The 18,096-nt window shown below is 44.0% G+C and overlaps 1 protein-coding gene across 3 annotated transcripts in view; it reads right to left on the reverse strand.

Annotated features, from left to right (window-relative positions):
- Positions 1 to 601: 601 nt before the first annotated feature.
- Positions 602 to 18,096, reverse strand: part of LOC131258378 (bifunctional purple acid phosphatase 26) — a 72,506-nt gene continuing 55,011 nt past the window's right edge. For 2 of the 3 annotated variants that reach the window (XM_058259665.1, XM_058259664.1), the window contains exons 7-10: positions 4,025 to 4,245; positions 2,816 to 2,937; positions 2,500 to 2,661; positions 602 to 1,215 (exon numbers count right to left, since the gene is read on the reverse strand). In XM_058259665.1, coding sequence (XP_058115648.1) covers positions 1,140 to 1,215; positions 2,500 to 2,661; positions 2,816 to 2,937; positions 4,025 to 4,245 — 581 coding nt within the window. In that variant the 3' untranslated portion in view covers positions 602 to 1,139. Of the gene's footprint in view, positions 1,269 to 2,499; positions 2,662 to 2,815; positions 2,938 to 4,024; positions 4,246 to 18,096 lie in introns of all 3 variants that reach the window. The other variant, XM_058259666.1, reaches the window with a different exon arrangement.

Here is an 18,096-nt window from a genome sequence, read left to right on the forward strand (position 1 = left end):
AGCCGAGTCAACCTGTCGAGGGTTTTGCCAAAAACCAAATATTTTCGTCATCCTTGGAACTGTCAACGAAAGCGTCGACTAGTCGATGACCCTGTTTCAGCATTGAGGCATCCAATTTCCGACCCTGTTTCAGCATTGAGGCATCCAATTTCAACCTCTCTCTCTCTCTCTCTCTCTCTCTCTCTCTCTCTCTCTCTCTCCTGGGTCAGGCCAGGCCCAACCATACTTTTTTTGGGTTCGGTCTAGCTTGGGCCATGGTCCTACAGTTCGGTTGGGACCATGAATTTGTCCAGACAGCTAAGCTACACATGCCAACGGACACGTAGGACACTGAACCATGGATCAAGTGGCCCCACCAATGAGCCCAGTGCGCAATCTTTGGACCAGATCATCAAAACAGATGGGCCCACACCTACAGCATAGATATAAAGCCACGGATACTATGATATTGAGAATATTACGAATTTGAAAATCTTAATTAGCAAATCCATATAGCCAGAAGCGCATTTTGAGCATTAATTTTCAAAGCCAGGTCCTCTCCCTGGCCATCAGAAAATTCAGAAAGGGTGAAAAGTAATTTCCAATCTCATCTAAAAGTGTGGAAGATAACATAAGCTTCTTTCTTATATCTTGGTTCATCACTGTAACATGATCATTCATTGCCAATAAAACTCACGTAGCATATGCCCACACACCTTTCTACTTATTCTTCAGGAACTATTTCCCGCACATAAGGGCCGTTTGCTGCATCCCAAATCACAATTCTATCAGCAATATTGGTGATCTGAATGGACATTCAAATGAGAAGGTATATATTGGAAGCACCATTTTCAGGAACTGTGTCGGGATGCATGTTTCCACCCGATATCCCCATCTGGAAAAGCTCAAGTGGGTTCTGAAGTTTTCTGGATGGTAAAATGGCGGAATGGGATCCGTTGCCACAGAAGGCAGAAATATCGGAACACACCTTAAAGCCATCATTACCGGATGAAGGGTATATGCGAATCCATGCACATCGGGGAACAAAATGTGAATCCATTCCTAGGCAATAAAATGTACAAGTTTCAACATGTCTAGTGGAAGAAATGACCCTCCAGATTATTAAATGAGAGAAACCCACATTCCACTATCCCATCCCATCAGTACGTGGCAATGCCGTTGTTGTTGCTCTTGTGGTGATGCTTCTTTAGTCTCCTCCTCTGCAGATTGCTTGCCCTGCATGACCGATGCATCATTGTAAAACACATCAAACAACCAACAAAGAGAACCTGTGGATGGATGACAGAATACAGTTATTTCTAGAACAATACAGGAATTCTCTGTGATGAACATTTTTTACGTCTCATGTTGGGAAGGGAGAATAGATATGGGGGCACAGTACAAGAAAGTGACAACGAAAAGACTGGGCAAGAGAACGCATCCATACTTGCATGATACTGAAAGACGCAGCTATGTAAAAGGAGTTACATAGCATTGCCGATGCTGGAAAATTTTCACCTAGGAACCAGTTCTCAGGAGAACCTGCAAGAACCATTTCGAACTCATCCTGTGTGGCGTATATGCAATTCAGGCCACACAAACCCATCCTCTGGATTGGATGAAGGATCATGCAAAAAATCAGGCTCTTTCGCAACTCAGGTGGGCCTCGGTGAAAATCAAGGGTGGGTGTCCCCTCCCACCTTGTCCCCTTTGCTGTTGCCCACCTCATTTTGGATCAGGCTTATTTATGGGCCCCAGGGTTTTCATGAGGTGACACTTCTGATGGATGGTTTGGATATCGTGTACACATCATGTGAGATGAGTTCTCACAGAAGTTATTTATGGACCGGTTCCTAGGAGATCATTACCTAGCTGATAGTTTCATTTTCTTTGTAGGACCCTCGGTTCAATGGTCTGGATGTCAATCTGATGGGCCTCACCATTTTTGTTTGTAGGACCCATGGTTTGGTGGATCAGATGTTGACCCGATGGGCCTCATTATGAAGGGGAATGTCCCAAATCATTCCTAAATTGGAAGACGCTAAGCCTCCAATATTTTAGCCTTTTCTCAATTGGAGATGGACTCTGGGTATATATTTCTTTCTTCCCTACTACTTGTGACAACTGACATCTAAATAAAGAGTTAGAATCTTCCAGTCTGACAGATCAATAGTCCGGATCACCCATCCCAGTGGGGCCCATCAGATTGTCCATCTGGACCGACCAACCATGAATCCCACGCGTATGAAATTGGAAGCATCAGTGGATGCGCATTTGCTGAGGATTAAAGGCCCATAATTTCCCCCAGCTATATAAAATTACATAAAACAAAAGGACATTATTAAAATCAAACACATGAAAAATATATCACTAAGTAAATAGAGAGAACAACAGGAAAATTGAATTAAGATTTTTCCTAATAGCTGTGTAGACAAGTGTCCCACAAGGAATTTTTCTTTTGAAAAAATGAAGCAACCTTGTATGATGAAAACAAATCCAATGATGATATATGGCACTCACCAGTACTGATTGTGAAATACAACAGAGTCTGTTGGTACTTGTTTTCCATCATCGTTGCGGTTCCAATGGTAGAAGGCATGTGTTCTGTTCTTTATCTCCAATGTAGAATGACCATAACTGGCTTCTCTGAATGCAGAATAATCTGGCTGCGGGTTGGTAAACCTACATGGCGCAACATTAAAAATGGATTATAAATTTACAGACAGAATATTGAAAAACTTGAGATCATTTTTAAAAATTAAGGGGACCAACCGAACCACATCAGAATAGAAAATCAAAGAATACTGTGAACTTATAAATAATCAAATGGACTTACTTTCCGGCCAGACCTTCCTGGTTTCCTCCATCGCCCACGGTTATGTATACAGGAGCTGATTTGTCGGGCACAGGATAACGGTCACCAGTTGTTATGTTGTAGTTTATGTTAGAGATGCGATACTGTGAAGAAACAAAAATTTCAATTGAAATTCCACAAAATAAAAAGTAATGGGAATTATTTGCGGCCATTGGTAATGCAATTAGAATAATCCCCGATAACTGTAAACAAATATGATAGAAATAACTTGCATTAGCAGACACATACAGCAAAATAATGGCAGCCATATCTTGAATATTTTAGGTACTTCTAATTGTAATAGATAGTTTTTCAGTTTTGACTATTATTTTGTATTTACCATCATCAACTACTGCATATCCATTTTAAATTAGTTTAATCAATTTCCAGCCCACTCCCTTTCTGTTCAACTGGTCAAGTCTGTTTCAGCTCCAACTTTTTTCATTGTGCGATATCTGGACCATGAACCAGTGGGCACAACAAGAACATCCTCTGCAAAAAGCCAGGCTGGTCCACATAACAGGTGCGACACGTGTGCAAATTCAGTATAGAGATTTGGTGTTTCTTTCTATCCATCAATTTTTAGCCACCAGCTGAGTGCTGATTGGCCTTATTTGGTGCTGCAGAACTTTCAATCAGCCCCACCTAGTGAATGGTCAGATCCGTTATGCATGTCATGTTGGAATGTAAACTGCGATTCACCTGTTAAATTCTTCACTTGAGCAAAGTGTCGTAGAACTCTATTGCTATTCTAAAGCGTGGGAATGAGCTTCTTTGATAGAAATACATAAGATTGGGATTTCAGAAGCCCCAACACCATAGACAGAAAGGAGAATTAGAATGGGGAAAAAGATTAAATCAATGGACTTCACTCCTGCAACTAGGTACAAGACAATCAGATTCTAGAATAAAAAATGTCCCCACAGTAACATTTATTTCCGACTTATAGAAATTAAGGTTGACTCAGCTAATCATCAATAAATCTGTTTGCATATTGATTTAGGTTTCTTTTCTAAAACCAAGAGCTGAATGTATGAATATGTCAGATTACAACTGCTAATTGCAGAATCCAGAATCCAATTCATATTGAATCTATTGGTATCTGCCACCCTTTTTTAAATGGTGGCACATGTATTGGGCAGTTAATGGGGTCAACAATCATCATTAAAAGTAAAAGGGAATGACCTATACCGATCTTTCATAAGCATGCACATGGCCAGCAAAGATAAGATCGACTTTGAAACGAACAAACCAGCTTTCAAAAATAGCACGCATGCCTTCACCCTCCATGTAGTGGGCTTCGTTACTGTTGTATATTGGGGCGTGCATTAGAACAATAAGCCAGGGTGTCTTCTCCCTATCCACCCGTGGTAGCTCATCACGTAGCCATTTCCATTGAGGAGTGTACTTCACTGGCAAAACATTTCAATCTTTTAGCTAGAAATATGGATAGTATGAAACTGATCTTTAACTATATAGAGCAGCCAAGCATAAGACTTCAAAATTATGCGTCTGAGATGATAACGATAAGAAATGGTAACAAAGTGATCTTTCTATTCCATTTTAATTTCATGATTGGGTAAAATAACAGATACTAATGAAAAGTTCTACGTCTAAAATAAAATGATATTAAATTATTTTAGGTTGTGTTTAAATGTTTTGGAAATTTTAATTTTGTGAAATTTAATTTTTGTATTTTTCTATAGTATATTTTATTTTCATGCTTTTAAAATTTTAACATTCTTTCAGAAGATGGCCTAAGAGTTCCTTCCACTATAGTCAACTCCGACTTTCATCGATAAGTGAATCAATGGGAGCATCTCTAATCAAAGTGATTCTTAAGAATTTATAAGCACCTGGCCCATGGCAGGGCCCATGTAATAAATGGTCTAGATTGATGATTAGACCCATTTTCATACATTAAATATGGACCATCCATTTTCCTAACAATTGATTGGATGGTACAAATGGTCCAATTAAAGCGATTCTTGAGGAACTTTGGGCAATCAAAAGTGGGGTCCATAGGATGGACAATCCAAAATTAATGATTAGACCATTTACGTACAAAAATATAGATGGTAGGGAAAAGGATATATTCATGAATTTGGACTCCGTATGGCTGCACTTGTAGTTATATTTATCTCAGAAAAATCACTTTGATTAGATCATTCTAATCCTCTAGGCAATGACGAGTAAAATGGACATCTTAGATTAATTGTCTAAAAAATGGTCTGATGGTCTGATCATCAATCTGGACCATCCATCATGTGTGCCTCATTATTGATTGAATGTGCCTTGCGAGGATCACTTTGATGTGGATCCCGCTATGGGTATGTGCCTTTAAAATTTCACAAATCACTTTGATCAGATAATGCTAAAACATCAAATCTAATCTGGTCATTGATTGGTCCAACCGAGTTCGTATTGAAAATCAATGGCACAATTGGACTGATATCGAAACCAAATGTTGAATATACTAAAGATGAACAAACAGTTTGACAGATATAAAATATGAATGGTCCGATTAGTAAAAAATTAAAGATCAATGGTCCAATTAGTCGAAAATTAAAGATCAATGATCCGATTGGACTGATGTTGTAGGTCAACAGTTCCAATTGTGCTAAAATTTGAGATGATTAGTCATATTGGGCTGGTACAAAAATTCAACAGCTTGGTTGGACCAATGATGAAACTAAATGATTTAACTGACACTACGATGAATCAGACCAACAGCAAAGATGAACGGGAATCCGACCACTATCAAAGATGAACTGTCCGACCAGTCCAAAATTGAAGATCAATGATTTGATTGGATCAACATTGACAATAACGATCTGATTATGTTATTGTTGGATGTGGATGGTTAGATTAGGCTGATAATAAAAATCAACAGTCCGATTGGACTGATGTCGAAGCCACATGGTCTGATTTTTTTTTTCCTGTTGAAATGACACATGATCTGATTTGATACTAAATATGAAAAAGTCGAATTGCACTGACATTAAAGATGAACAATTTAATATATCCAATATTGAAGATGAATAATCTGATTGGGCTGTGTTGGGATAAACAGCGAAATCACACAGAGATGAATCTATGATTGCAATCCAAAAGCACCAAGCAAGCACAAAGAGAACACAACAATTTAATGTGGAAAACCCTTTAAGGAAAAAACCACGGCACAAAGCGACAGAAATCCACTATGAAATCAGAATTTACAAAGAGAAAGGACTTACCCGATTTGAACAATCCTCAAATCTCACCCTTATTACACCCCTTGAAACCCTAGAACTATTTAGAAACCCTTTGGAATGGTATAGGAAGCCTTAGAATATCTTAGAGACACTTTGGAGCATTCTAGGAACTCCTATTTATGGATTAGGAACTCCAACTTTTGCACCGAGTTGGAATAATCCGGAAACTGCCTCAAATTTACGCAGTCCGCGCACAATCTGCGTAACCTTGGGTTGGCCGAACCAGAGATCGGGCTCGCCGACCGACACTTCGGCTAGCCAAACTTGTCCTTAGGCTGGCTGAATTCCCCACAAGTTCCAAAAGAATATGTTGATGGATTTTCACCCAAACTTTGTCGGGCTGGCTGAATTTCCCACAAATTTTCACCCAAAGCCTGCTCGATGTCATCGAGCTAGTTTGACAGATTTAAGACATCTATCAACAACAGGCTGATATTGATGATCAATTGAAGATGAACAGTGATAAAATATAATCAGACCATTCCCCTTCGATTTCAGACCGTTGCTAATAAAAATCTACCCAACCAGACCATTATTCATCATCCTATTCATCAGGTTCAGCAAAACTGGACTGTTCATCTTCAATATCTATCCCATTGATCTTCACTATTTTCTAAACAGGACCGTTCATTTTTGTTATCAGTCCAATCATACCATTTATACTTACATTGTTCAAATCAGACCATCTGGTTTGACATCATTCCAGTGGGTGGTTGACTTTCAATATTAGCCCAATTGGACCATTCATCTCCAATTTCAACACAATGGGACCATTCATCTTCAATATTCATCCAATCAGACCGCTTCAACTTGGGACAGTCAGACCATTCATCTTTGATACCAGTCCAATCAGATCTTTCAAGTTACGTATTGTTCAAACCAGGCCATTGGGCATCAACATTGGTCCAATTGGGCAGTCGATTTCGAGATTGACCTAATTGACCATTAGTCTTTGATTTTCAGTATCAGCCCAATCTGACCTCTCGCTTCTATTTCAGCACAATCACACCATTCATCTTCAATATCATTTCAATCAAACTATCATCTTTAATTTTGGAGTGTTCAAGATATTCGCCTTTGCTATCATTCCAATGGGATCAATTATCTTTATTATTGTTCAAATATGGCCATTTAGCTTTATCATCAGTTCAATTGGGCTGTCAATTTTCAATATCAGTCCAATTTGACCATCTCACTTTCAATTTCAGCCTAATTGGACCATTCACTTCAATATATTCCACCAGAGCGCTTACCTTGAATTTTGTACTCATCAAACTATTCATCTTTGATATCAATCCAAAGAAACCATTCATCTTTAGTGTCATTCAAATTGGGCCATTCACATTCCACATCGATCCAATTGGGTTGATTTTGAGTCTCGGCCAATTTGACAGTTACCAATTTTACCACAATCAGACTGTTCATCTTCATTATGGTCCAATCGGACCGCTGATTTTCAATTTTGGACTGATTTAACTGTTCATCTTAGACAATGGTCCGATTGGACCTTTCGTCTTTGACATCAGTTCAATTGGGCCATTGATTTTCACTACTGGCTCAATTCGACCGATCAGTATATATATATATATATATATATATATGGGAAATGGTACTATAAGGTCGACCTCATGGGAACTTCCCATGAGGCCGAACTGTGTGGGACCCACCATGATCTGTGTCAAACATCAACACCGTGCATTTGATGGGTCCCCTTTAGGTTATGGGATATCCCAAAAATCAGCTCTATTCCATCTAAAACCATGTAAAGACATGCCTAAAACATATAAAAGCAACTCGTGGGGCTCACCTGAGTTTTGGATGCGGCTGAAACTTGGTCTGACCCCTTATCCAAGTGGGACACACACAATGGATGGGCTGGATTTGTGAACCACATCTCGGTGGGCCCAATAAATGATTATGAATGTTTTAATGGGCGGGTAACTCTTCTCAACTGTTGTATGTGGTGTGGCCCACCCAAGTCATAGATTGACTTGATTTTTAAGCCTGTGGCCCACCATGGAATGGTGCATCTGACTGATGGGGTAGATGTTTGACACATATCACGGTGGGGCCCACACAGCACCTCATGGGAAGTTCCCATGAGGACTTACCATGAGGTCAACCACATATTACCATTTCCCTATATATATATATATATATATATATATAATACACACTTCCCATTAGGTCAAGTTGTGTGGGCCCCACCGTGATGCGTGTTGAACATCTACCTTATCAGTCAGATGCACCATTCCATGGTGGGCCTCAGGCTTAAAAATCAAGTCAATCTGTGACTTGTGTGGGCCACACCACATACAAAAGTTGAGAGGGGTTACCCTCCCATTAAAACATTCATGATCATTTGTTGGGCCCACCGAGATGTGGTTCACAAATCCAACCCATCCATTATGTGTGTCCCACTTGGATGAGGGGTCAGACCAAGTTTCAAATGCATCCAAATTTTAAGTGGGCCCCACCAAATGCTTTTATATGTTTTAGGCATGTCTTCACATGATTTTAGATGGTATGGCCCCCAAGAGTTCCATATACGGCTGATTTTTGGGATATCCCATTATTTAAAAGGGCCCAACAAATGCATGGTGTTGATGTTCGACACGCACCATGGTGGGGCCCACACAGCTTGACCTCATGGGAAGTTCCCATGAGGTCGACCGCATAGAACCATTTCCCACACACGCGCGCGCACGCACCTTCTTACGTGAGCACCCATGCGCACCTTTGCACACGTGTCTTGGGCACAGAATCTGAACGATCCAAGTGATGTGGCACCCCTTAAAACTCTATGGGCCCAATTTTCAGCCTAATCCAAAACTCTAGTGGGCCATAGCAAAGAGAAATGCAAATCAGTGGAGGAAACTGTTTCGTTTTCTCATGGCCCAGTAGAGTTTTGTATCGAGCTGAAAGTTGAGCTTGTGAGGTTTCAAGGGGAGCTGCATCATGTGGACCGTTCAGATTATGTGCCCATGACATGTGTGCAAATGTGCACACAGGTGCTCACGTAAGAAGGTGCGCAGGTGAGCATTCCTCTATATGTGTATGTATATATGTGTGTGTGTGTGTGTGTGTGTGTGTGTGTGTGTGTGTATATTGACTAGAACTAGAAGTTAAAAATATCACAAAATTGATGTATTTTAGAATGATAAATAAATTTGTTTTGGTATAACCAAATGGAGGTACTTACAGAGCAAGATAATATTATTTCATGAAATTTGGTGCAACCAAACACACCCTCAAGAAAATATCCCAATCATTGGAAAAAAGAGAACTCAAAATCAAGCGGCCAACACCATAGGTTTGCTCCTTATAGGCAAGGGTTCGACTCCCCTTCCTGACATTACCCGATGCACTTGGTTGTGGGTGATTGCGTGCATCTGTAGGGAATAGTCTCGCCTTAAAAAAGGGGCAGGGATACCTTGTGTTGTAAAAAAAAAAAAAAAAATTTAAAAAAAACCATGAAAGCCTAGAAGAATACCAGTTACGCACTCTCTTCCTTTCTAGTACAAAGGATATCTCTAAAATCTACCGGATTGAAAATTTGTGCTCATTCAAGAGGAAGTTATTACCACTTTATCGGATGGCACTTGTCAACTGTGATAAGTTTCAAACAAACTCTACATGGGTTTTGTTATCGCTAGAATTTGGTTGAACCCGCAGCTCCACCTGTAAGTTACTAAGTACCTGCACCAGTAGAAAAGAAAGGACAATAGGGGCGCCAGTTGTAGCCAGGGACCCTCCAATGCCTTAAGTCAGGTAGATAAACTTAGAGTAGGTGTGGCTGAAACCGGAATTTTCGTGCATACCTTTTACCCAAGATGGGGTATATTTATAGGTTCTCTAGGCAGTTTGTGTATCTTAGTGGATCTATTAGATATGCTGGAAGGGCCTGTATTATAGTAGGGATCTGCTTCTGAGAATATCTCTGATTCTGCCTTGATTGGCGTAATTTTCGGCTGAGATCTCTTTGGACCGATCCCGTCCTAGAACGATGCGAGATTCTCTCCAAACGTTTTTATTTCGATGTCAAGGTTGGTTTCCGAGGTCGAGGTCGGTTAGATAACTCGATTGAGATGGTCAGGTTGGTCAATGAATCTCATTACCGAGTTTTGAGCTTGACCAGTTTAGCTCGGCAAGTGAGTCCTCCATCGAAGCTCAGCTCGACTTCCCTGGTGGTGGACACATTGATGGCTTACGGAGGTTGCACTGTTGGTTCTACGCCACATGTCTCATATGGCTAGTCAGTTCGGTTTTCCCCTTAATAGTTGCCCCCTACTTCCGAGTTTAATATCCATGAGCTCGGGAAGTAAGAGTTTGAATTGATATATAAGCGCGAGAATTTGAAATTTTAATTATAAGTAGATAGCTTGATTCGTCCATCTTATTCGATTTTGCCGCCTGGTGATGAGGGCGGAAATCGAAAAGGACGGAGCCTGTCATGGGAATCAAAAAGGATATAATAGTAGTTTTGTCATACGAGGAGTCGTCCACTGAATGTCGAGCGTCGTTTCATCTTACAGACGACTCACAAGTGGACACCCGTCTCTGCACAATTTAATGCTCCTCCCAAGTGAACCATGTGTCGCCACGAGGTGGAGGTCGTGGATTAAGGCGTCTCTTCGTGCCCTTGTGAGTGTTGCTGGCATTAAAGGCATTATCCCTTGGATGCTTATAAATAGAGGCCTCCCCCTCATTGTGCATACACCAAGTCTAGCTAAGTCCGAGCTTTGCCGACCTGTTTCCTTCTTCCTTTGTCCTATGGGTCCTTCGTCGTCCAGTTGCAGTTATCTAAAGACTTGATCTTTTCGGTACGCCTCCTCTGCGTCTCTCCCCCTTTTTCTTTTCTTTCATCGTCGGTTTTTCTTTCTACCAATGTCTTCTGAGGTCATCTCAAGGGGAGCTTTTGTCTCAAGAGCCTCCACAGAGAGTCTATACAAGATAGGACGGACTCTGGGTTGGCTGCATCTTCGAGGGAAACATCGTCGGTGATGGCACCTCGCGATGGGGAGGCTTCTCCGCCTCTAGCGAATGCAGCCTCCTTGTCTTCCCTTGGGGTGGCCTTATCGGCCAACATTTTTGTTTCCCAGCTGTGACCGGAGGATTTACAAGCCATCCGGTCGGAGTTTGGGATCCCATACTCGATGGGTCTGCAGCTTCCCCGAAATGGGGAACTTCCAAGTCATCCTCCCGCAGGGGAGGTGGCCTTTTATCCAATTTTCTTTCCCTACAGCATGAGGATGCCTTTCCATCCATTGGTGAGAGAGGTGCTACACCGCTTGAGGCTTGCCACAGGATAACTTAACCCTAACGTATGGCGAGCTGTCTTTGGGTGTTATATCTTATGGCGACAGATCGGCCATTCTAAGCTTCTGTGGATGAGCTCTTCTACTTGTACCAGGCCAAGAGCAGCCTAGGTTCTCGCAACTAGTATTATTTTTCCTCCTGGCCGAGCATGGGCCAAGCTATTATTACCAACAACCTCTGCTCCAATAAGGGCTGGAAGGACATGTGGTTCTTCACTATGGGAGAGTGGGAGGCCCCTGCATCGGAGCTGGGTAGGTCATGGGCTCGAGTTCCTACCATGTTTGCCATCCCAAGTCGGGACTTAAGAGTTGTGACTTTACATTTATAGAATGTCTTTGATCTCTTGCCTTGTGGTTTTAACTCATCTGATCGCTCCTTTTGCAACTCTTCCTCGGTCTCAACCCCATCTCTTGGAGGCCCTCCTATGCTAGATAGGATCGCTCGAGAGCGTCCCACAGCCCAACGGGATTGTAGGAGGTTGATCACTCCGACTATGCTGCAGCAGGTCACTTTATCGATTGTCAGGTCGTCAGGTAACTCTTTTTTCTGGCAAGGCTCTTGTAGTTTTGTGTGTGTGTGTATTTCAGAAATGACGGATCGTCCCTGAGGGAAGAGGATGAGGCACCCCTCTGCAGCAGAGATGGAGCGGCTGAAGGCTGCGGCTAAGAGGGTCACTCCCTTGTCGCCTGCTCGGTGCGCAACTAGGGTCGAGGCTGCGGGGTCCTCGGCAGAGAGGTCGGCGACAGGGCATGCGGCGACGGGGCTTGCCCCTAGGATTCTTCCCCCTACTATGCAGGCAAAGGTGGGGCCTGATGTTGTGACAAAGCAGAGAGATGCTGCAGCGGAAGTTGCTGTCAAGGCAGCTCCTGTGGTGCTCCAGGAAGCTGTTTCGACTATAGCAGCACATAGCTCCCCTCCCCCGAGCATGTCTTCGACGGAGGTGGTAAACCTAGAGTCGTCTCCAACTCCTATTGAGGAGGAACAGGCGGAGGCTGCTCCTAGGGGTGCTACTAAGTACCAAAGTTCTGGCCTCGAGGGGGCTGTGGGTACAGGGACGCTGGGGACTGTAGTCCATGCGCTTCTCCCGCGACATATGGTTGTGCTAGCCAACTGGGGCCACGGTCATGTGCCCAAGGAGGAGGTTAATGCGATGCTTTCCCTGCATCCCGATCTTCTCCTTGGTGCTATGGCGTCGATGCTAATTAAGGTAACGTTGTTAACACCCCTTTTTTTTCTCTCTTTTTTTGCTTATGCATTTGCTAACCTTCGTCTCTTTCCTATTTGCAGAGCGCCATTAGGGTTCTCACCACCCACTACCTTTTGACAAACCTGAGGGGCCACTTGGAAGAAGCTACCCGGAGGCTCGAGTCTGCCGGGGTCGAGCTCCAGGCTAAGGCTGCTGAGCCGGAAGCGGCTGCGGAGGCCCAGGTGGCGACCCATGTCGAGGTTGAGGTCCTTTGCAAGGCCCTAAGGGTTTCCAAGGAGGACCAAGCCACCAGCGCATCTTTGCTAGCCACGGAGCAGTGGGGGCCTATGTGGTTGAGGTGGAGGCGAGGGCCTCTGAAGCGGAGTCCCGCCCAGCCAAGGTGGGAGTTCGGGCGATGAAGGCGAAGGCCAAGCTGGCAAAAGTCAAGGCCATGATTCCTGGGAAGGAGGCAGCCGTAGTGGAGGCTTTCAAGACATTTGAGGATCATGTGGCTGAGCTAGAGGAGACATTCAGCGTTGGCTTCCAGCATTACTGAGAAGACATCCTGCGTCGATACCCCGATCTCATCTTAAGGTGTCTCGATGACGATGTCGCTGAAGCCTCCGAGGTTGCCGCTCCCGGGGCCGAGGAACTTCCCTAGGGATAGGCTTTTTGTAAGTGTATATCTTCTTGGACAACTTTGTAACACTCCCCCTCATTAATGAGAAGAATTCTTTTTGCCCAACTATGGTGTTTCTTTTTTTTTCTTTTTTTTCTTTTTTTATTGATTATTGTGCATGATTACTTGGTAGATGAGTTAGTCATCTTAGTAGATTAACTTAGTGATCCAGTTGTTGAGCATGTGAACTTTGGTCGGATGGTTATTGAGGACGCAAACTTAGTAGAATCAGAAAAGACTGATTCCTTTTTTATTCATAAAGGGAATCTTTTACATGTAACAATCATTCGATGGTCGGTAGCTTGCACCTGAGGTGAGTTGTCGGTGTACTGTAGATTTCCCCCGGGCTCATTCTTACTGATAGTAGATTTTTAGGTGCTCAGCATTCCACAAGTGGGATAAGAATCAACCCTGCATGTCTTCTAGTCGGTATGTCCTTGGGCAAATTGTACCGGCTACCTTGTACAGTCCTTCACAGTTTGGCCCCAGGGCTCCCGTGCCGGGCTCCTTGGTGTTATGGAAAATTTCCCAGAGTAACAAGTCCCCTACTCGGAATCTATGTACTTTAACCCTCATATTGTAATGCCGAGCAGCCATGTGTTGGTAAGCAGCGACCCTTATAGCTTTTCCCTTAATTCTTTAATCAGATCTAGACCCAAAATTAGTTGTGCATTGTTTTCTTCCATGTCAAACAGCTCGATTCGCCCCGAGGGTATCCTGATCTCATCTAGTACCACCGCTTCTGTGCCAAAAGCTAGGGAGAATGGAGTTTCCAATGTTCTTGTACGGGTCGTGGTGCGGTATGCCCATAAGACATGTGGTAGCTCATCGGCCCAAGCTCCCTTGAATTTTTCGAGTTTGGTTTTTAGGTGGGTTTTTATGATTTTATTTATAGCTTCCACTTTTTCATTAGCCTGGGGATGCCGAGGTGAGGCGAAGGCGTTGTGAAGGCTGAGCCTCTCACACAATCCTCGGAAAACAAGCATTGTTGAACTACCTACCATTGTCAGTAACGATAGTGTGGGAGATAATGAACCTGCAAATGATATTTTTCCAAATGAAGTCGGTGGTCTTTTGCTCGGTAATCCTTGCCAAGGGCATGGCATCTATCCACTTGGTAAAGTAGTTGACTGCGACAATGGAAAATTTGGTATGTCCTCTACCCATCGACAACAGTCCTATGATGTCGACTCCCCACTGTGCAAAGGGCCAGGGACCACTCATCGGGATCACCTGCTCGGGAGGTTGTCACAGTAACGTAGCGAAGTGTTGGCACTCGTCGCACTTCCTTGTGTACTGGTTTGCGTCTTCATGGATGGTCGGTCAGTAGCATCCTTGCCGAATCACCTTGTGGACTAAGGCCCTTCCCCAAATGGTTTCCGCAGATGCCTTCGTGGACCTCCCTTAGAACATATTCGGCTTCATCAAATTATAAGCATCTCAGATATGGCATCGAGAACGCTCTTTTGTATAAGACGTCTCCCAGGATCGTGTACCGAGCAAACCGGTTTTTGATTTTACAGGGGGCCTCTAACTTGTCTGCAGGCAGCTCGCCTTCTTGCAGATAGCGTATGATCAGGTCCATCCAGCTCGGTGATTAATTTATTAGGAGGGCTTCTTTTTGGTCGGGCTGGTTGATGCTGGTCTTAGGCAGGAATTCGATCAGCATGATCTTGTCGAGGTCATCGTCGACCGCCGCAATTAATTTAGCTAGGGCGTCTGCTTTGGAATTTTCCGACCTGGGGACCAAGATGATCTTGTGCTTGTCGAATTCTTTAAGCAAGTCCCATGCCTTTTGCAGATAGGCAATCATTCTCTCTCCTCTAGCCTGATATTCCGTAGTGACCTGGCTCACTATGAGCTGGGAGTCACCGTCGATTTTCAATGCTCGGGCTCCCATTGCTTTGTCTAGCCTGAGCCTGGCAAGGAGTGCCTCATATTCCGCTTCATTGTTGGATGCTGGGAATCCAAACCATAAAGCATACTCTATATTGGACTGGTCAGGTGAGATGAGGATCAATCCTGCTCCACTTCCCCGAGAGTCGGATGACCTGTTCATGTGAATGGTCCATTCCCGTAGGCTGACGTTCCGCTCGTCGTTTGTCTACTACTGAGGAACGGGGAAAGTGAATTCGGCGACAACCTGGCCTTTGATCGCCGCCCTTGGTCGGTATATGATATCGAACTCACTGAGCTTGATTGCCCATTTTGCTAGTCGCCCTGATGCTTCCGGTTTCTGCTAAACTTGGCAAAGCGGTTGATCGGTTGGAACCACAATAGTATGAGCCTAGAAGTATGGTCGGAGGTGTCAAGATGATATGATCAGCGGTAGCACTAACTTCTTTATATCTGGGTATCGCGTCTTGACTTTGACTATAGCTTTGCTCGTGTAACAAACTGATAGCTGCTTATTTTCCACCTCGCGTATTAGGGTCGAGCTGACCGTTGTGGTTGACACCTCTAGGTACAGTAGTAGTGGCTCCCCTGGCTCTAGCTTAGATAGCAGTGGAGGGGACCCCGGATATTCCTCGAGTTATTGGAACGCTTGCTCGCACTCATCCGTCCAGGTCAACTTCATGTTTCCCTTCAGCTGCTTGAAGAACGACAAGTATTTGTCCGTGGCCCGAGAGACGAATCTATTCAATGCCGCTACTCTGCCCATCAGGCATTGAATCTCTTTTGTTGTCCTGGGGGAGTTCATCTCTGGGAGAGCTCGGATCTTGTCGAGGTTCACTTATTTCCCCTTCTGGTTGACCAGGAAGCCTAGGAACTTTCCCGAGATGACATCGAAGGCGCACTTGTTCAAGTTCAACTTCATTCGATATTTCTTCAGGATCGCAAACATGTCTTTCAAATTTGCTGTGGTCCCTTGCCTCAGAACTCTTGACGATGTCGTCGACGTAGACCTCAATTGTGTTCTCGATCTACTTGGCGAACATTTTGTTGAGCAGGAGCTGGTAGGTTGCTCTAGCATTTTTTTTAGCCCGAATGGCATTACTCGATAGCAGTACAATCCTTTGTCCGTGACAAAGGCTATTTTTTGCTTGTCGTGTTTGTGCATAATGATTTGATTATATCCCGTGTATGCATCCATGAAGCTAAGGGGCGCATGCCTGGTGGTACTATCCACCAACTGGTCAATCCTTGGGAGGGGAAAGCTGTCTTTCGAACATGTCTTATTCAGGTCGGTGTAACCTATGTAGACCCGCCATTTTCCACTGGACTTTTTAACTACATTGGCCATCCAGTCGGGATAGTAAATCTCTTTGATAAACCCAACCTCGAGGAGTTTGTCGACCTCTTCGTCAATGGTCACGTATCTCTCTAAGTCAAATGCTCGTCTTTTTTGCTTCACAGGTTTGTGGTCAGGGTCCACGTTCAACCGATAGACCATAACCTCTGGATCTATACCGGGCATATCCTGATGGGACCAAGCAAAGACATCGGCATGTTGTCTTAGTAGGTTGGCTATCTCCACTCGAAGCCCTGGCTCAAGCAACGATCCGACCTGAACGGTGCCGGTTGGGTTAGACTCGAAGAGTTGTATTGCAACGAGGTCTTCCATCGGTGACCCTCTTTCAGCAGTCTCTCCCCGTGGGTCTAAGGAGATAATTTGCATTGCCTGTTGTCGTTGTGTCTTTGCTCAGAGTGTTGTTGAGTAGCATTGTCGAGCCTCGTGCTGATCGCCCCTAACCTAGCCGGCCTCGTGTTTGGTTGGGAATTTCATGGCAAGGTGTTAAGTGGACATGACAGCTCTCATAGTATTCAATGACGGCCTGCCCATGATCATATTGTAAAATGAAGGGCAGTCTACCACCAGAAAATCAACCATGGTGGTGACCTGGTTAGCGCCTTCGCCAACAGTTATAGGTAACAGGATGCTTCCTTCAGAGGTTACCCTCTCCCTTGTAAAGCTGAGCAAGGGCGTTTGGACAGGTCACAATCTAGACCTTCCGACCCCCATCTTGTCAAATGTTTCAGCGAACAGGATGTCGGCCAGATATACCTTGTGGTTGGCCACGATCATAGTGACTACTAGGGCGTCGTTGTGCAAATGATGAAGTCCTCGGGCTTTCCTCTTCAATGAAGGTGAGGCTGCATAAGTTTAGCCTTGGTTCCTTAATGGATCGGCCAGTAAGATAAACTTGATGCTCCCTTTCACTATTGGTCATGCTTCGAGCGTGGGCTCGGCGTGCCCAATTTGAGTCTCCACCTCCGGTAGAACCTCCAAAGATGGTGCATATTTCGCCCATCGCTTCATTGTCGTTTTGCTCATCGCGTCACTCCTGCTGCCTGCTCGATCAATCTTCTCTTCCCTTGTTGACAAATTCACACAGATTTCCCTTCTGAATAACGGACTCAATTTCTTCCTTAAGGTCAAAACACTTAGTCGTGTTATGACATCTCGATGGAAATGGCAATACTTCATCTTGTCCATCTTCTCAAAGTTGGCCATCATCTTGTTCAGCCACCTTAAGATTCTTTTGTCTCCCACCTCCATAAGTACCTATTCCGATGTGGTATTCAAGGGAGTGTACCTGTGGAAACGGCTTTCTAGACGTCAATTGGGTCGCGAGCCGCTGCTCTGGTCATTGTCCTTTTTTATCTTAGAGTTTGCAACGAACGGCTCTCTCTCTTCCTTTCGCTTCATGTCTCTAGCCGAGCTATTTTTGCCTCGAGTAGCCCTTCGCGTGCTGAAAAGCTCCTCTACGTTTGAGTACTTTTGAGCTTGGTTGAGGAGGTTAGCGAGAGTTGTTGGAGGGATTTTTCCGACCGAAAAAAGAAATTTCCCTTGTTTGAGGCTGACCATCATGGCGGTGAGAGC

Source organism: Magnolia sinica, chromosome 10, assembly GCF_029962835.1.
Source record: "Magnolia sinica isolate HGM2019 chromosome 10, MsV1, whole genome shotgun sequence".
Lineage (NCBI taxonomy): Eukaryota > Viridiplantae > Streptophyta > Magnoliopsida > Magnoliales > Magnoliaceae > Magnolia > Magnolia sinica.